The sequence below is a fragment of the Trichoplax adhaerens genome, genomic scaffold (genome assembly GCF_000150275.1).
Source record: "Trichoplax adhaerens TRIADscaffold_7 genomic scaffold, whole genome shotgun sequence".
Lineage (NCBI taxonomy): Eukaryota > Metazoa > Placozoa > Uniplacotomia > Trichoplacea > Trichoplacidae > Trichoplax > Trichoplax adhaerens.
The window spans coordinates 3,730,604-3,750,879 of NW_002060949.1; the positions used below are offsets into that span (position 1 = coordinate 3,730,604).

At 32.8% G+C, this 20,276-nt stretch overlaps 3 protein-coding genes across 3 annotated transcripts; 1 reads left to right on the plus strand and 2 right to left on the minus strand.

Annotated features, from left to right (window-relative positions):
- Positions 1-3,418: 3,418 nt before the first annotated feature.
- TRIADDRAFT_11108 (uncharacterized protein) lies at positions 3,419-5,947 on the plus strand (the record flags this gene model as incomplete). Its single annotated transcript, XM_002114055.1, has 2 exons — positions 3,419-3,805; positions 3,854-5,947. Coding segments are annotated over 2 exons (2,481 nt in total), but the record flags the coding sequence as incomplete, so codon positions are not given.
- Positions 5,948-7,571: 1,624 nt separating this feature from the next.
- On the minus strand, positions 7,572-10,942 carry TRIADDRAFT_50515 (uncharacterized protein; the record flags this gene model as incomplete). The annotated part of the gene is made up of 13 exons (XM_002114381.1): positions 7,572-7,659; positions 7,783-7,857; positions 7,954-8,042; positions 8,134-8,170; positions 8,238-8,336; positions 8,470-8,634; positions 8,765-8,799; positions 8,897-8,944; positions 9,038-9,115; positions 9,235-9,390; positions 9,605-9,694; positions 10,277-10,384; positions 10,664-10,942. 13 exons carry the CDS (start codon positions 10,940-10,942, stop codon positions 7,572-7,574), a joined length of 1,347 nt encoding a protein of 448 aa, XP_002114417.1.
- Positions 10,943-16,773: 5,831 nt separating this feature from the next.
- On the minus strand, positions 16,774-18,250 carry TRIADDRAFT_50516 (uncharacterized protein; the record flags this gene model as incomplete). The annotated part of the gene is made up of 7 exons (XM_002114382.1): positions 16,774-16,892; positions 17,098-17,185; positions 17,340-17,393; positions 17,464-17,547; positions 17,710-17,803; positions 17,928-18,014; positions 18,132-18,250. The coding sequence occupies 7 exons, from the start codon at positions 18,248-18,250 to the stop codon at positions 16,774-16,776; spliced, it is 645 nt and encodes a 214-aa protein (XP_002114418.1).
- Between the last annotated feature and the right edge of the window lie 2,026 nt (positions 18,251-20,276).

The following is a 20,276-nucleotide window of genomic DNA, read 5'->3' on the forward strand; positions in this document are numbered from 1 at the left end:
AATCGGAAATTGGGCCAGCTTCTTTAGAAAATGAATCGTAGTGTCTCAAAGCTAGTTGAAGTAGATCAGTTATTCATGCATTAATAACGATCGAAATAGAATTTAAGACTATCGATTATTCTCACTATTAGAAGTTAGCAATTTTTATCAGGATATACGATATTTAGTCAATAATCTTGGTCGACGATTTTATTAGAATAAAAAAATTTTTCTTTATTATTATTAAACTTTCAAAAAATATAATTTTATTCCAACTTTAATCTCCCAACAGTCAAGAATAGATCGTTTAATTACAAAGCCAACATTGATATCTCAATCTATTTGTATTATTTTGTCTTTGTATTATAGCTTAAGAACTAATATAAGATTTCCTATAAATTTCGAAATCAATTCAGACAGTAAATTATATTTAAAAATCTATTTTTGAAAGCTAGAGTATTAATTGGTAATTGAAATTTGGTTATAAGACTCTCATCTAAGCAAGTTATTTATTGAGGCAAAAGAAATCGACAGTGTAGTATTTTCAATGATACTTTAAAGCATGCTAGTCGATTGTTTAAAATTCTTTATGCATAAGTCTTGAGCGATTAGAGTAGAGGTAATAATTAGCCGATCTAAAAGGCTTTATTAGCTTAACCAAAGCTTACTTTAAAATATTATCGCCTATTTTATCTTGTTTCCCTTCTAAGTCTAGAGATACTGTTGTAGAATAACCGAATAATGTAAAAAAACTAAGCATGGGATAATTTTAGATAGTAGCATATTCATGATCCTGGATTTAATCGTCGATTTCATTTATGACATATCTAATTGGTAAGTTTAGCTCACTAAGCTAATAGAGATCTATTCTTCGTTTCCGTCCACTACCAAGCTAAATATGCGATATCATTGTCTTGAATTTAAGTGTTTGGCAGATTTTTCCAGCAAGTCTTATTATTTACTTACAGCGAAATGCATTTAAATGTCTACAGTACATTATCGATAGTTTCAATTTAAGTACATCGTAATATTTGTATGTGATCGAGTAGATTTTAACATTATAGAATGCTCATATGATGAATTGAAATTATAATTTTGAGTTTCATTGCGGACAATATCCTAGATTTTTTATTCAAAGCATAGGAACAAATATTCATGAGCTATATTCATTAGTTTTATTCTCAAATTTATACCATGTTAGTTAAGTTATAACTCTAGATATTTGAGGCTACCAATTTAGAAATAGTCCTGATATCATCAAGAGGGTACTAATAAGCTGTTTCATAGACGAAAAATAATATGAATATATTATTATTTCTCTTAGAATAAATAACCTCTCTGTGATGTTTTGTATACAGTAATAAACGTATATTACTTAATGACTATAAATAATGTCGTTTCAAGGAAAAGAAAACTATAGAGTTCATGGGAAAGATCTTACTGTTAGAATTACAAAGGTAACTATTGTGATGTTATCATAATCAAATTATTATCTCCCTCCTTTTACACCTATTCCATTTTTAATTAGAATTGTATTGATATAAATTCAACTATTTCAAATTGGAATGTTTTCACAATGATTATTTGTCTATCAAAGCCTTCCTTTATTGTTCTGTTACAAACTAAATTAATGCGTAGTTTATTAATTAATATCAGCGACGTTACTGAGTATCTCTCTATATGTATTACGCTAAAATTATCATTTTTGCAAGCATCATCCTTCCAAATAATACGCCTTTGTTGACATACAGTTGCCATCCTGTATTTATTGACTGTTAAGATGGTAGGAGAACTATTAATATAGAGATATCAGTTGATATTCTGCGCATGAAAGTGGATAATTAATTATTATTTATGCCTTCAGGGGTACAGGATGAGATAGAGTAGAACAATTTCAACGCTAATTGCTTAATTCAATGTATGTTAGATCGCTATAAAAGTAATTTTGTAAAGCTTTTGTGAATAATAAGTTTAAGTGCATTAATGCTCATCGTGTGACAAGATGATTGAATGTTTATCGAATATGCTAAATAATTTTTAATAAAAGTACCATAGGACCGCGACTACTAAGGGCGTACGGTACTTTTGATACCATTCTCGGATATCTCGAATAGTTAAATAATTATCTAAATCGTAAATTTTCTATATATAGTCATGTAAATGCCGTAAAACAATTTCTAGTTCTACAATAGTTTTCTACTAATTAAGTTTACCTATGTCCAATAAGTTTAAGTGTATTAATGCTCATCGTGTGGCAAGATGATTGAATGTTTATTGAATATGTTAAATAGTTTTAATAAAAATGCCGTTGGATTGAGACTAAGGGCATAAAATACTTTTGGTAACATTCTCAGATATTTCGAATAGTTAAATACTTATCTCAATAGAAAAAATTCTGTACAGTATACAGTCATATAAGTACCGTAAGAAAATTTCTAGTTCTACAATAGTTTTCTATTACCTAAGTTCCCATATGCCTCAGTAAATGGACGAGATCAACATCTTTCAAGCCAAAACTAACTTCGACTGATTAATGATTGATCTTCATGCATCTGACAGTGAGTCCATACATTTTTTTCTTCAGGGATTGTTTATGACATATATAAACAAAATATGCGAGATTGATGTTAATATAATATTAACCTACCATACAATAATCAATCAGAAAATTTTAACTATGATTTAAAATAACAACCGAATTTTCATACTTTATTAAGCTTTTCAATCTACCAATCTCTCAAGTTATCTTAATATGTTTGTAAGAATCATTTTTCACTAGACTGCAACTATCAATTGATAATACACCAACATTGCCTTACATTTATCTACCGTTGATAAGAGGAAATACAAGGATAGCAAGTTGAAGAATAGCCTGTTATTTATAATGTGTTAATTAAGTCGGACACTGATTAATTATAATACCGTGATAGCGTTACAAAAGATAGTGAATAAGGCATAAAAACAATACTTTAGGTCAATAATTCATTTACTTAACAATGCAATATTAATAAGATGTTTATAGCTAGTTCACGGTCATTACGAAGGATGGGATCGATGTTTAGCGATAGACATAGTTTAGGCATAGTCAACCAAAATACTTCTTTATTTCAACGGATTAGAATTTCCCCTCTAGACAAACAGTGGATTTTTGTTGATTGAAAAAAAGTGATAGGCTCTATTTATGAGTCATGTTCTCGTCGTCAATAGAGGAATCTTTTGACACATGGACTACATTGTGGCAATGTTAAAGATGAATTTGATGTAGAGTATCGATTGCTAAATAACACTCAGAAAATAGTGATACGAATCATTATAAGCAATGAATCATAGATGAAAAAATTGCAGTTAAATTGTTCAGATAGGTAGAACTCCTTTTACGAATATTAAAGTTTTCTTCCAAGAAATAATTCTTAACAACATCGTTATGTGGAGTAGTAAACGAATTCATAGGCTATCATGGCTCTCAACATGTATTATCCTAGTTATTGGGATAGTATCAACTACAAATGCGGCAATTGGTAGAATGGTTAAAGATGGCGATGTTATTATCGGCGGCCTATTTCCTGTCCATATTGAAAATCAGCTTTCGCATACGTTATGTAATGAAACAACCGAAAAAGGCGCAATATGGGTAAAAGCAATGATGTATGCTATTGATAGTATTAATAATAATACAGAGTTATTGCCTACTGTTACATTAGGCTACGATATTCGTGATACATGCCATAATTTACAGCGTGCTATTAAAGCTTCGATGGACTATGTTGTTGATCCGGATTTAGACATTTCGGTTGCATCGTACTTAAATAGTTCTGATGGCACGCTCGTGATGAGAAATGATTTCGATATTTTTAGTAGTGTCAATAAAATTAAGCTATCACAAGTCGCTGCTGTTGTCGGTGCATCAAGTTCACATATTTCTATGGCGGTAGTTGATATATTGCGCGTATACTGTTTACCAGTCATAAGTTATTCATCCACTAGTCGATTATTGAGTAATAAAATACGTTATAGTTCGTTTTTAAGGACAGTACCATCGGATGTTCAACAAGCTCGGGCTATCGCTCAATTAATTCGCTACTTTAATTGGACTTATGTGTCGACCATTGCTGTTGATACAGCTTATGGCCGCCAGGGTATACAATTATTTCATGAAGCAGCTGCTGCCTTAGGCATTTGTACATCACCAGTGAGCGAAATATTTTCAGCGTCTAATCCAAAATCCGAATTACCACGAATTATCCAAAAATTGAAGCAGCAAAGTAATGCAACTGTAATCGTTTTTTATAGCGATGAATATAACGCCATGTTATTACTCAATGAAGCTGATAAACAAAATTTAGTTGGACGAACGTGGATTGCAAGCGAGTCATGGGGTGATTCTAGTTATATTACAAGAATGCCACCGGGTGTTATTGGCGGTATGCTAGGGGTAGTACCTCAAACTACTAGTATGGACTATTTTAAAAATTATCTTAAACAATTCGCACCGCCTAATCCGATCGCAGATCCGTGGTTTTATCAGTACCTTTACGATCGATATAACACTAAAATTGAATCTAATGGCGATAAACTAAATCGTAACGAATTGATCAAGTTTGAAGTTGATGATTTACCGATGGGTAAATCACAAAACGTTATCAACGCAGTCTATGCAATTGCACATGGATTAGATAAATTATTACGGCATGATGGCAATCAACATTTACAACAACCAATTGATCCAAGTCGATTATTGGCTTTTATTAATAATCAAACATTTATAGATCAAGCTAAAAATGTTGTTCAATTTGATGATCATGGTGATCCAGTGCCTAACTTTGTCGTTGTTAATTTACAACCTGATCGTCAGCCATTTGGTCGTATGAAATATAAAATTGTTGGTCACTGGCAATTAGTTAATAATAAATCTTCAGAGATGGAATTAGTGATGAAAGATGATGATATTATTTGGAATGGATGGACACATAATCTACCGATATCGACTTGTAGCGAACAATGTAGTCCTGGTCAAGAAGTTGTATATTTAACTTGGAAATCAAGTTGTTGTTGGCGATGCCGAAGATGTTCAACTGGTTTTATTAGTAATACAACAGATGCAACAAGTTGCCAGAAATGCCAATTAGGTTTTAAAACAAATCTAAATCGAACAAAGTGTTTGCAATTGCCTATTGAATTCCTTAATTGGAATAATGCCGTTGCCATAACTATCATCACACTTGCTAATGTTGGGATAGCTATTAATTTTTTATTTCTTGGTATTTTAATTTGGAATCGAAATCATAAAGTGATTCAAGCTACTAGTAAAGGCTATCTTTTCGTTGTGTGGATTCTGGTTAACGCTGGTTTTTTGCTATGCTACTTATACATTGGTGAACCGACTGATGTTCTTTGCACTATTCAACCCATCTATTTTGGACTCAACTATACCATTGTTTTATTAGTTATTACGTTGAGAGAGATGACATTAATGTTTAAAGGTTATCAAGAAGAAAAAATTGCTAGTACTTACCTTATTCGGTACTTTCAGTCATGGGGATTTCGTTATTTTTTCTCATTTGCAATATTATGTGGCCAAGTCACTATCTTAGGCATTTGGATGTTTACGTCCCCTCAAACGTCTGTGAAAAATTATAAACATTCTGATCGCATCTTATCTGGATGTTCACGTGAATTTGATTCTTCTTTTCCAGCAACCACAAGTATCGTCTACGTTATTATGATATGTTTATTCACCACTTATATCAGTTTTAAAGTACGCCACTTACCATATTGTAATTATGAGGGCAAATACATTAACTTTTGCTTACTATGTATTTTATTAGGCTGGATCGCCTTTATACCGTCTTATTTAGCTACTGCGGGTATTGGCCACGTTAGTTTAATCTGTTTTTCAGTTATTATTAATTCGAATTGTGTGCAATGGTTTATAATATATCCTTCAGTTTATCAGATTGTTATTAGGCCTCATTTCGAGACATACCATAGGTCATGGTCTTTTAGTAAATTAAGTCGACGTAATTAAGATATTCTCATTCAACGTATATTACTAATTTCTTCTGTTTATGAACTACCATTTAATATTAATATAGCGCTTATGTCATGTATTTATTCTTAATTTCTTAGTTTGTTTTTTTCAATTGGAAGGGGCTAATGTGTAAAGTAGATAGTGTACTGTATATATAAATATTTGTCATGGGTACTGCTGCCAATATTTAAAATGTAGCGGTATATGAAATATGTATAAATGCTGGATATTACATTACATGGGTAAAAGTAATACTTCACGTAATGTAAGTATATTCGAGATGTTAGTTTTTCTAAAGGCAATAACTAATAAGTATGACATTGCTAATTTATTAATATATTATCAATTTAAAGGAGTTTTGCTGGATAATTTTTTAATTTAATTACAATTATATTTAAGTTTATGTAACAAAATACTTGTACATCGGTGAATTATTTAATTACATAGCTGTAAATTGATTGCTAGATATGGTTAAAAGAATTAATTTCTGTTGATTTTGCTTATCAATACAGCTAATTTCATTTAAGTTTGACTAGCGCTTTACGTATAGCCGTAACGGAGATGAAAATAACGTTCTGCTAATCTGTAATAATTTTCAAACTCCGAAAGTGAAATTGTGCGTTTCTTTGTAGGCATATAAAAATATACGGTAAAAACTTATGCCCAGTAAATCATATATATAGATTAAAATTATCTTTAATAATAAAATAATAAATATACGAAATCTTGAGTGTTATTATTCTAAAATCCTGCGGGTAAAAATGAACATCGTTGAGATCTTCTGCAACTATCAATAGCCCCTTTACGTACGCTTACAGAAAATGTGGAAAGTGGAATTGGGTGTCATTTTAATTTCTCATATTTATTAATTTTAGCTAGCCATCATTATACTGTCCATTCGAATACTTGATGACATTAAGTTAAACTTAATATTATTTTAATTTACACATTAGAACAGTATCGTAGTGTCAAGCTTGAATACTTAAGATTAGTCACTGTATATTATTTTCAGGACACTTAAAGTTAATTGATCATGCAAATCATTATGGTCGTAGACCAAAGATTTATCTTTCTAAGGGTATGCATGCATTGTAGGGTTAGGATCATTGCTATCTTCAAGACAACTTAGACTTTATTTACAGTAGAGGTATAAATACTAATAAGAGCTCATTCGCCGCAGTTCGGTTATGGCTACAGAAATTAATAAAATTGACAATAAGCTTATTAGCCTTTGATGGAGATACACTGTAGCACCGTTGCATTTGTATTCAAATAAAGTACGATATTATATCCAGAAATGATATAAGAAAAATGAGAATCTTGGCTTTCTTTATGATTTTAGTAATGCGACAAATACAGCATACTCATGGTTCCGCTTATAATCGTTTTATTTATTACAGTATACAGTTACACGTGTGCAAATTTAAGTTTTGAATAATGAACAACGATTTCGCATTGAGATGGCATTATTATTTACAACGTGCTATTTTAAAATATATTAATTGAACTTTTAGATCACTTTACACTACATGTAGTGTTGTGTTAAATCGAAAGAAAGCAAAATTTAAGCCTCTTCACCAACGACATGCTTTTTTCTTTCAGGGACACGTTCGACTTTATCTGGCTTGGTGTACCGCAACCTGTTCTCCTCCCTAAAGAGCAACCAAAAAAACAGTTTAGCACCCAACATACAGTAAATACTGGTAGATATAGCATTACAGTTAACATCGCTATAGCTGTTTTCCAAACTACTATATAATAGTAAGATATCGTACTTTCTCTTTTGAGAATCGAGTATGACTCTTTTTTCGGCTGCTGCTCTATGAATCGGTTTCGGAACGTGACGATGCCTAATGTGAAGTTAATAGATATATAATTTTGGTCACTGCCATTTGAATCTAGCTTACAGTTTGGATGAATGTTTCAGTAAAAAGTTATATTTATACCTTAGGATTCGTTTTACTTGAGGATGATTTTCGAATTTTTTCTTCAGTTTTTTATTATAATTATTACTGGCCTTCTGCCTTGCGGTGAGCTAAAGAATACCAAGAAAAACATATTATTGCTATCAATTTTTTACAACGACTGGGGATGAAAATAAAATAAGTAATTGACTTTATACGTACAGCTCCGAGTCTAGCTGAGGAATCCGCTTTCCATAATCTGCAAGAACCAAGGTACATCGATTACATGACAACATATTTCTTTAAATTTCTTGCAATTATTTTACCTTAAGTTTGTTTCATCACTCCCAGAGACAATAAAATTATTATCCATACTCCATTTCACACAGAATACCCTTTGCATACGTCTAGTATGATATACTTCCCTGAATATTATAAATTTGTAGTAAAATACATTTAAGATGCGAATCAATTTTCATAGACTCAAACTTCATATACGAAATTTCGCTATTAAGCAAAGCGAAAGTATCCAAAGACGGTAATAAATAGTGAACTTACCGACTTTTTCCTTTGTTAACAGGGAAAATGCGAACAGTTTTATCAAAACTACCAGACACAAATTCTTGTCCAGTCGGAGAATAGTCAACGTCCAAAACTGCAGAAACGTGATCAACATGGACACATAATGCTGAATCCAAACGACGCATATCGAAAGTATACAAGCTATAAGGAGTTGATGATATATTTATTACTATATGATCACGCCATCAAATGGTATAAAAATTTCTTTAAGTAACTGCCTATCGTAAATATTTAGTTAGATCGAAATTTAAGCCTTAACTCGATTACTTACTTGCCATCTTCATTAGCAGCAGTGAAATGGTATGCCTATGATAAATTATATTAAAAGTGCAAATAAAAACTTAGATAACACGTAATAGTACATACAGTCGATATGCAATGGAAAATACACTTTATCAGCAACCTCTAAAGGATTCCATGCAACTGTATTTGTCTTCATTTCGAGAATAACCTAGTTACACGATCAATTGGCGTTAATAAGCGTTCACTAGAGTAATAATGAAAGCTGTAAAATTTATTTTGGTATGCGAATATCAATATATACCTTTCTCATAGGTGTTGAAGCTCGTACATCGTATAAAGCAATCGATCGATCGGAGCCCGTACATGCTAATACGTTAGTCTATTCATAAAAGTTGAATAGCATATAAAAACTGATTGGCTTTATTTCAAGTTATTAATGATGGTTTCATTATTCTGAAATTAGTCATAAATATCAACCTTATTGAATATAATAAGTACCTCAATGGGATTAAATCGGACACCGATGTGACTTTCGATGCCCCACGTAAAAGATCGAATAGGCTCGGTTTTTTCTTCATCCCAAATTTCAACTACTTGACCGCATGTAGCGAATATATCACTCTTCCAGCTATGGTCAATAGCGTTGAATATATTCTGAATACAAAAGTAATTCGTTAGGTTAACATCATGCAATGAAAATGCTCGCAAAGGAAGCAACGCTAAAAGGCATACTGCAGAAGCAGATTGAATAGATAGAAAGAAAGTGTATTGGGTAGGGTAATTGTTGACGAAATATTGCAGATAAACATGTTATTATAATGTCATTAGAATTAAAGTTGGTACGAAGCTACGAATTGAGTCACCCTACTTTACTCAATATTGTCATATCCGGTTCCTTTAAAGAGTTCTTAGTAGCTAAATCTAGCGACCAAATTTTAATTGACTTATCATCTCCACCCTACAGCAAGATATGGAAATTAATACAAGTGTAAATTGTGCATACGTATGCGTAGTTTAGCGATATAAAAAGAGAATTAATATCTATGCAACATATCTACTGTAATTGACTTGTCGGTTTATCACTATATTTATCTTAGTTGACAACAACATTCATATAGTACGTATGTGGTAATATTATTAAGTACTGTAGGTTATTTATTGATTGAGCGGTATATCAATTATTATCAAGGACTGAACTGTGACGCATATAAAATACGAGTGGCACTGATCTGTTGATATTGCACTAGGCGAGTCTACCTCCAAATTACGTTACTGTTGTTGGTGGTAGACAATGTTATTTCTTAATCAATTCAAGTTATTATGGGCTGTCCAACCTACCGAAATTAGCTTTTGACTTGTAGGAGATATACATAGGCCTCGGACAAAACCACTGTATGATACAATCAAAGATCAAGTAGAATCTATTATTACTATTGTGTTTAATCATCAGTAAATAAGAGACGATGAACTACCATTACTATCATAATACAGCATTTATGCAATAACTACAGCAACAAGAAAATATGTCTACTGAAATCACTGTGCTATATTCTGTACAGCACTGTCTAAATGATAATCCATCGCTATGCAACCTGTGGGCGTTGACAGCCGATAAGCATTTTCTTGTCGATAAGTTCCATATCCTAATCTATAAAAGACAGAACAGCCATTAGCCACTAGCCTTGATAGATCTATCTTCAGATCATTCAAATCGCTCTAGCGATAGCGTGTCAATTTGTTGTAGTAATTAAAATGGTAGTCACAAAGTACGTCTTGGAACCCATGACTTCATTCGGTTGTATAGTACAGTACAATAGTCATGTCCATCTTAGAAGAGAGTGGATGGTCACCCATCTTAATGTTATCGCTATTTAATGAGTTTTAACAGTGTCTCCATCTAGATTATGTATCGAAGGAATGAACATACTTCACCATCACAGCAGCCACTCGCAATACAAGACAGGCTAACGGGATGCTTTGCTAGTGAGCAAATAGCATCAGCATGTCCATCCAGTGAATGGATGAATGGTTTAGCAAATAATCGTTCTAACTTGGCTGCATTGAGCGCTCTAGTATACTCGCGTGCAGCCTGGAACGGATGAAGCTTTGGATCAGTATTTCTAGGCTGCTTAAAAATATCATGTCGTGTTTGACGTAAATAATCAGCAGGATTTCTTGAGATAACTTTAATTTTCGCCTTTTCCATTTGGTCCACCAGTACAAATGGAATTAATCCTCCATTTTTCGCAAGTCAGTAGCCAGCATGGTCTCGCATGGAAGGGCATGGGCAAGTCATATCGTACAGTACAGTGCAATTACATCGGCTCGGACAGTCGGACATTTGTGTCTCATGGATGTGTGTCTAATATACTGTACTGTTCCAAACACTTTTATTCGTTGGAATGTCCTGAAGGGGTTGATCGATCCTGTAATAATTCGCTTATTTTTCTAAATTGAGCCATATTATATTGAAATCTATTCTATTTTACTAAGTGCCTGCTTCAAAACAGTGATATCAAGTCGTGAATGTTCTTCAATGACTACAAGGGATTAAGAAGATTTAAGAAGAATTTGATGCAAGACGATCCACACTAAGTAGCTCATTTTTGGCTTCGTTTCCCCTGAAAAATCTGTCCATCCGAAGAGTTCTCAACCCTGTCCTTTCCGTCTTGTCCAGTCCAGGTCCAGGGTACGCTGCTACAGTACTTTTTATACTTGATATTGTGGCTTGTACAGTACAATACACTCTGTTTTTGTACCGTACTGTACAGTATTCAAAGTTTTTACACACAACCCTACTAAATCTTACCATAGCTCTTCCTATACTGTAAACAAGCATACGATACCAAACAACTTGTAGCGATACTGTAGAACACCAAGGACTTTCTGAACTTTAGGGGGAAATTTTCTCTTGCAAAATTTTCATGTCCCCTCCTAATGCTGGTAGAAAAATTAGAAGTTTGGAAGACCAGAAGCAACACAACACTGATATGCTGTAGTCTAAGTTCACTGGAAATTCCCCCTAAACATCAATGTTACCGTAGAAAAAGCTCTTAAAATAGTTCTACAATCCAGTCCTGTTCAGTCCGATAGAAATATAGAAAAATCGACACACTGGAGTATTGTACTGTATGGCTATGACAAGAAGGCCATGATCCAGTTCGTTTTTTGGATCGTACAGTAGTAAATATTTCTTACTCTTATTCTTGGCATTTCTTCGTGTGTCCTTCCCTAGCTTCCTTACTATTCCGATGTTGCGTATTGAAGTATATTTTTTGTCGTGCTGTACAGTATACTATAAAATAATGGAGATCTGTCTTTCCTTGGGCATGAATCACCTTGCTCTGTCTTTGGCTCTTACTGTATATTATATTATTGATTGAAGTGATCACGTTCACAGTTGGAAACGATGTAACTAGATGTACATTGGATAGTATCATGCAGTGATCTCCAGTATGCTAGTAAATAACATTACATGTAGAATCAATATGGATATACAGTAAAAGAGAAAAGTCCATCCCAACAACAGTCATCAAGTTGGCCGGTTCGAGCAGCACATCTTTGATAAATTAGATCATCGACCGATGGGATGGCGAACAGCGACCATACAGCTTCACTTCTGCGATATACAGTACACTCACTGGTCGAGAATTGACTATTAACATGGATAACTACCAGCCGTATAGCACAATAATATAATATTCAGTTGAGCATCGTTATAGTTAGGCTTAATGAAAACGCTCTTGACCGACTTCTATATTATATTTAAAAATTCATTCATTTCCCTGATATTTACTTTCTCCTATCTACCTGCTCACCGGTAGCTTGATCAGTGTTATACCGGTAACTAGTAATGCGCTATGTAAAAGAGTATACAATCAATTTCATAGTAGACGGTCATTTGGTGATTAAACTAGCTGAAAGTAACTTATCTGACCGTAACTTCCAAGGCGATCAAAACTTAATACTACAGTATTTTTATGAATGAATACTTTCTTAATCCGTATATGTGGAATTTTCTCGGCGATTTCACGTATATTCTCAATCGTCACTACATTGGGATAGTTGTATAAGATAAAATAGAACATTTGAATTTACTGTATATTGTGCCTAATTGCACCTTGATATGATCAATGTCGGTTGGAAGGCCACATTCAATTTAGTATATGGCGAACAACAATAATAAAAAAAAAACTGTATTGTAACATTGTTTCTGTTTGGCGTCTGTAATTATAATTATTAACAATAATAAACAAGCAACGCAAGTTATGGGAATAGGGTTTAGATGCAGGGTTTGTCGTACTACTTTGTAGATTTTGTACAGTACTTCTACGTGATCATTTGCTCAAGAGCATATACCTACCAATCGTTGGATATCGTCATGCAATGATTAGACAGTAAACTGCAGTATATCGCCATCGATTTACATCTCGATATTGTAATTACTGTACTAGACAGGAGATTTCGATATACGCATATCACGTAAATGCATTGAGCACTTTAATCCCTTGAAAGGACTTGCCGAGAATACTTCGTTAATACATGTAAGTCGAATGCTTTGATCCATTCTTCAATCGCTTATATATTAATTATAATTATCATTCGTTCGTATCCAGATGACTGTTTCAAGTCGTAAAGGATACACGTGCACTGGATCTAACAAACGAAACTACAGATGAAATTTGAACTCTAGATGGGAAGGATAAATTAAACGCTTAGTCATGCGGAAAAATTATGTGGGCAGAAATAGAAGAGATAAATGGAGCTATCAATTATCGTAGTAAAATGATAAGGGTGCGAAAGGAACGAGAAAGAATATCTAGAATTTATTCCGTACTCGATGCGTAAATGTTAAATTTTGCGAATACGTGTATTTTAAATACTTTATTAAAGAATTAAATATAATTATTACTATATTATATACTCGTATGCAGTGCAATAATACAATGGACTATATCATTTAGTAATGTTCTCATTCTAAGCACATTCCTTAATCAAATCAAGAAAAGACTTATAAATAAAACTGTGAACAAGTAGTGAGGAAAGAGATAATTGAAAACATGTGTGGTACGATTAAAAAGCAAGGGCATCTCAATCAATTTAAACAAATAGATTAAGAAAGGTTATAGTTGAAACCGTTAAATAGCAGTTAATAGGTTCCATAAAATATTTCAAGATTGTTAAAATTGGTAGGAGCGGTTACTATGATGCCAGCAATTATTACAATTTCGATGTCTATACTTCTAGCACATCATTAGATTAATCACCTAATTATCCTTTACTGTATCAAATGTTGTTATAGTGCACAAATGTGGGGGATAATAGTGACGTTTTCCTTGTTTTAACTCAAATATAAGAAAGTTGATAAGAGCTATCTGACTGATATCATCCATTAGATGTAATTCGAGCTGATGGATAGAAGTGTATTATTTTAGACCGATAAAATAGATTGTCTACTGTCAATATCCTATATACGTACATATATATTTATAAATATATAATATAGCAGCCAATTTACGCTTCTTGAGTATTATTAAAGAAAGTTAGGATTTAAAAATAGTACAATGAATATTAATCGATCATAATATCGAAGGAAGAGTAATTGCATCTGCCAATGTTAATGTAGGGAGTTTAACACTTAAAATGAAGTTTCTATCGTTGTAGTAACAAGAATTTGTGAAGCATGCGAGTAACATTTAAACTAAAACAATAACCTTTAACATTTTATATACTGTCTATAAAACTCTTCATCATAAGATACGATTGCAGCTTAAACCATTTCATTCTGGTAATGACTTTGAACGTGACATAGAATGAGGAAACTGCCTAATATTAACGGCTATTTTGGCCACTTCTTCGTTAACTTGATTTAACTTGTTTTTTTTGCATTCTATTTCGGATTTCAATTCACCTAATTCTCGACTGAGTCGTCTGATATTTTCTCGTACCATACAGGCATTTTGATGGCTACTTGCTAACTCGTCTTCTCTTAAGGAAGTCGATTTGGTTATTGGTCGATAATTCGTTGAAATTTTATCTTCGTTAGATGCCATGGTAGGATGGAAGTAGTAGATAATCTTAGAGTATCGTACAGTCAGTAGGTCTTTATATCTTATATCAATGAGTTTGGATTGAAGTTAATTCCATAAAGGTTAGTGTGTGGTTTAATTCTACTCACTGTATTATGAACTTTACCCCCTACGGTTAAGACTACCTTTGTATACTTATTTCCTATTAAGTGGACATGTCATCGGGTGTATCAGCACAATCTAAGGCAAACAATAAAAACTCTGTTATCATTTCATATATATCAAAAAACAAAGTTCACGAGAAAAAGAAAGACTTTTGCTATTGTTTTCAACGTTTATTTCTCTTTTAATTGCGATATAAAAATTTTAAAGATGTTTTGTTTTCATAGAGTCAAAATTACTCTAACTAGAGCAATAGGACAATTTCGCGCGAGCAACTAGACTACAATACATAGCGATAATATTTGACACCCAATCGTGTACTTGATATTATCCTATAGTAATTATAGCAGTATACTGACCAGAACTAAATCTTATCCAGTTGAGCTTGAATAGTAAGATTTAAATGAATGCACTATTCATAATATAATTACATTCTTGACTATACGAGAACGTGATAGAAGCGTAAGTGCTCATTATCGCGTTATCCTAATGTCTGTACATTTTATTTGTTTGCAAAAGTACTACCCGCTATGCGCACTACTCAAGAATGAGTCACTATCCCAAAACCTGTTAGTGTTGTGATGCTGCCGTTAAATTGAAAGCTAATACATCTAAGTTATTATCTTCGTATCTCGAGACAAAATGGCTCAGATAATTATCGGCATTAATATTTAATATATCTGCAAATTTAAAGATTGTTAACGCAGAATGTGTTTAATCATTTATTTTTAAATCTTTATAAATAATTTATTATTTCAATTAGAGCACATTAGAGGAACAGTTCGTGTATTTATGATTTTATAATTTCAATTACATTGTCTGTTTCTGCTTGCATACAGAATGGTACTATACCACTAATGATATGAATTATTCATTTGCTTAATACGATTTTCTTTTAAGATACCCGTATAATACGACAACTGAACCTTCTCGTAATCATAGTTTCAAAAATGAATTTGCCGCATTAATTTTCTCTTTGAATTATATAATGATTAAGATTGTAGTTGTAACGATTCGATATAACTAAATATACTGATAACTCTAGAGTTAAGTTAACTTAAGGTTCAACCCATTTTCAGTAAGGCGGCCTTTCAAATTGCTTTCTTATAGTTTTAAAATGCTGATATTGATTTACTGTATTTTTGAGAGGATAACGTGCGTAGCTATAGCATGTAGTTGCATAATTCACTAACTTTTACGTTTACTTAACGCACAATTATTTCATCCTGAACAAAATATGGTGATACATAGACGCTGCACAGTACGCAATTCAGATTGCATTGGAATTAAGCTCTCAATGAACAAATTAAAATTAGAATCCTTTATTATTCGGTATTCTCAGACATATCATAGGCCATAGTTCGCATAAACGGTGATGTAGAATTTTATTTGCTTGAATTCATTTATGTAAGTACTTTAAGGATGTGAGATTTAATATGAATGGTTACCAAATAATAATTAATGAAACAATTTGGCTATTTACTAGCGGACCCAAGTTTAGTTGTTAGCATTTATGGCAGAGGATAAGGTAATGACATTCCGAAAATGCATCAAACCCGGCATGCGCCATCACACTAAAAATAATACATCACTCTGAATATGACATCAAGATTATGTTTTTTATTGAAGGAATAGGCATGATATAAACATAAACCAATAATATATCCAGATAAATTTATACAAGTAATTTTAAATGTCAGTAAAGATTTTCCAACTTTTGATTTTAAGTTTTTCGTAATTACTTTTCTATTGATATCGAATGATTTTAAGTTAATAAAAAATAGTAGTAATGAAATGCATAACTGTTTCTAAAATGTAAAGTGATACTATTTTTTTAATCTTGACTCTAAGATAACGAATTTTCCTTATCAAATCTTAAAATAAATAGATTTTCACGCCCTGCCTTTCGAGACAGAATTATTTCACCACTGAGACCAACCATCTTCATTGTCTTAATAATTTCATCTACATGTACAAATAAACAATGCGCTTATTTTTCTTCTTAGCGTTAAGAGATACCGTAAGTAGTGAAGATAGCCGCTGTTTATTACAGCCATTTAGTAGTCTCAAGTTAGTAATTGACATACTATAGATATAATACTAGATAATCATTTAGTTTAATTACTAGGAGATGGATAAAATTACCAGACTTTGGCAACTTTCGAAATACCTGGATAATTTTCTTTTATGGCAACCAGATAGAACAATCCACTAGGCGAAAGAAGTTGTGGAACTATGGTAAACAGTCTGTCCATGACCTTTAGAATAAGTCGTAAAAAAAATCTCAACTTAATTATAGATATTAATGTCCTAACTTTATTTCACTATAATGTAGGATTATCAATTATTAATGCAGCATATAGAGTAATAATTATATACACAAGATTATATAATTATTAGTAGATGGATGACCTCTCTTCCATTTTCTCCGCCGGCCCAAGAGGCTTCAATGCCATTTCCGGAAATCTTTAAGAAAGGGATAATGCGACATTTACTCGTAATTTCATACATTTTACTAAGGAGAGTTAAAATCGACCTCTTTGGAAGGTGTAACTACGTATGGAGGATTAAATAATATCACGTCTACATTTCCAGTTAAGCGATCTTTTAAGCCAGATACCTACACGTAATTACATAGACCTTTAACAAACGCGTGAACATGTAAGAGCGTATAGTATTATGCAGTTTGTAGCAATATTCTAATAGCAAACGTAAATAGAAGTAGCAACATCAAACACTTAAGCGATGCTTTCTAGATGACTAAAAAGCTCTATTCCCATACCAGATCTGTTATGATAACTTCACATTGTGGCATTTCGTTCAATTTTGCAGTATCGATCGTGCAATTAGCTGCGATAGGGTTAATATCGGTAGCCCTAAGGTAGAGTAAAAAGAAGGATTTGAAGTCAAACAGCAGCAATTTACTCCCTAACGTTATAATCAACATTCATAAAAGATATGTTGAATGTTTTCATCTTTAGCACTTATCAAGTCTCTTACATATAATAACATTCAGGTCCCAATATTTTCGATATGAATGATATTATAGCACCAGAACCAGAACCAACCTCTATACAAATTAAAGGGCTACAAAAGGTAACAGCTTCAATCTTCGAGGAATCTTTTACAGTACTGTACTGCGAGAAAATAATGGTAAAGATAACTTCATGTTAGCCATATTAGACTTGCCTTCTTTCTTTTAACAGAATCGCATCATTTTGCAATGCATCCATAAATAGGAAAGTATCTTCAGCAGCATCGTAGACATAGTTTACGTAAGGCTTTCTTGATAGATGAGAGATTGAAGGTGTGGGATAATCCATTGGTTATCAAGTAATGATTTTACGAAATTATAAACTTTTCTTCCAATTTGATAAAATGTATTTAGAAATGCAGTAATTATGTAGAATTCGAATTAGTTGGTTAGCAAGTAATTGTGTAACTACTGTATTATCCAAGCTGCAAAACTATGAGCATTTTCAAGCCCATAAAGTCCATTTTATGTCATCTAAAGGTGATAAAGTACTGTATACATTTCTCTTTTCTGATCATATACCCTATATTTACTCTTGTACCCTTACTAATAATTGAATGACTAGGGTATACTATAATTTGTAAATGAGGATAGCATCGAAATGAGAAGGGCTCACGTTAGCTGGAGTATTTTGGGAAATGCATCTAGTACTACAGTACAGTATAATGTACAGTATACTGTACACTGTACACAGTACAGTACAGTACAGTACTGTACAGGGTGTCTCATAAGTCTTTCCCACTGTTTGAAATCATATGAAATTATAGTTTCAAGTCCTTATTAGACAAATTTGGTATCATTCGATTGGAAATAAGATGCTTTACACGAATATGTAATTTAAATGCACATAAAATATGTCCAAGCTACTAATATTAGCACTTAAAGTCAAAAATACTTATATAAACTCTGGCGTTTTTCTACAGTACATCGTAATAAGGGTTACAGTACAGTACAGGAGTTCATGACTGGAAGGACTTTACAGTACGTACTGTACATACTGTACTGTAGATTTGGAGTTGGAAAATGGTGTCTCACACTACAGTACAGTACAGTACTGTACAATGAGTGTATGACCAGTGCCCAAGATTGTCTTATGTTGCACTATTTGGCTTAGTGGAAGTCAAATCGATGTTAGTAGATTGACGAGGATCGAAGTAGGTTTACTGTCAAATAGATGTCAGTAAATTGACGAGGATCGAAGTAGATTTATTGTCAAATAGATGTCAGTAAATTGAGGAGGATTGAAGTAGATTTATTGTCAAATAGATATCAGTAGATTGAGGAGGATCGAAGTAGATTTATTGTCAAATAGATATCAGTAAATTGAGGAGGATCGAAGTAGATTTATTGTCAAATAGATATCCGTAAATTGACGAGGATCGAAGTAGATTTATTGTCAAATAGATATCCGTAAATTGACGAGGATCGAAGTAGATTTATTGTCAAATAGATATCAGTAAATTGAGGAGGATTGAAGTAGATTTATTGTCAAATAGATATCAGTAAATTAAGGAGGATTGAAGTAGATTTATTGTCAAATAGATATCAGTAAGTTAAGGAGGATCGAAGTAGACTTATTGAAGTATAACGAACACACTTTACAGGTGTTGTTGTTAAGATAGAGATATATCATCGGAGAAAGAGTAGATCAAGAATGCTTTTAATGAGCAGATGTATACGATGATATACACCAATTTGTCACAACCCTCTCTTGTGACATAGGAAACGTAAATTAACTAAGTAAAAAAATCTCTGGTGTAACTATAATAACTCGGGTTACTTCTCCCAGTCTCTCCAGTTTCGATGTTAGTGATATACGAGTTGTATGTAGGTAGTTCTATAGATCAAGATAGGTGTGCTATCAGTATACTGTGCACGTACTGTGCCCATTCTATCATACTGTACAGTGGTCTGATGCTATGTTGCAATGGCTACTCTAGATATCATCACTTTTACGTCCAGCTATAGCGGGACTCTGCAGCTATTGCTATTTTCGAGAATTTCAATCATTAAATGTTTCTTTCTGGAAAGACTGTAGTCAATAGGAATTAGTATGGACTATAACAGAATGAGACGAACTCTAGCTATAAAATCGCTCGCTCTGCATTAAAGGGAAGGTGGGAAGGATGAGATCGAAGAATACTCTGATCTTCTTCATCTAGTTACCAGCATACCAGCTTGATTTCATGCATTGCTCACGTGTACCATCTACCCACCAGTATTAAGTCCCTAGTAATTATTGTGCGGTATTACGACGCGTGTATGCTCAGAAATACCTGAGAAACAAGTAAGGTCTCGCAAAATAACAACCGAGA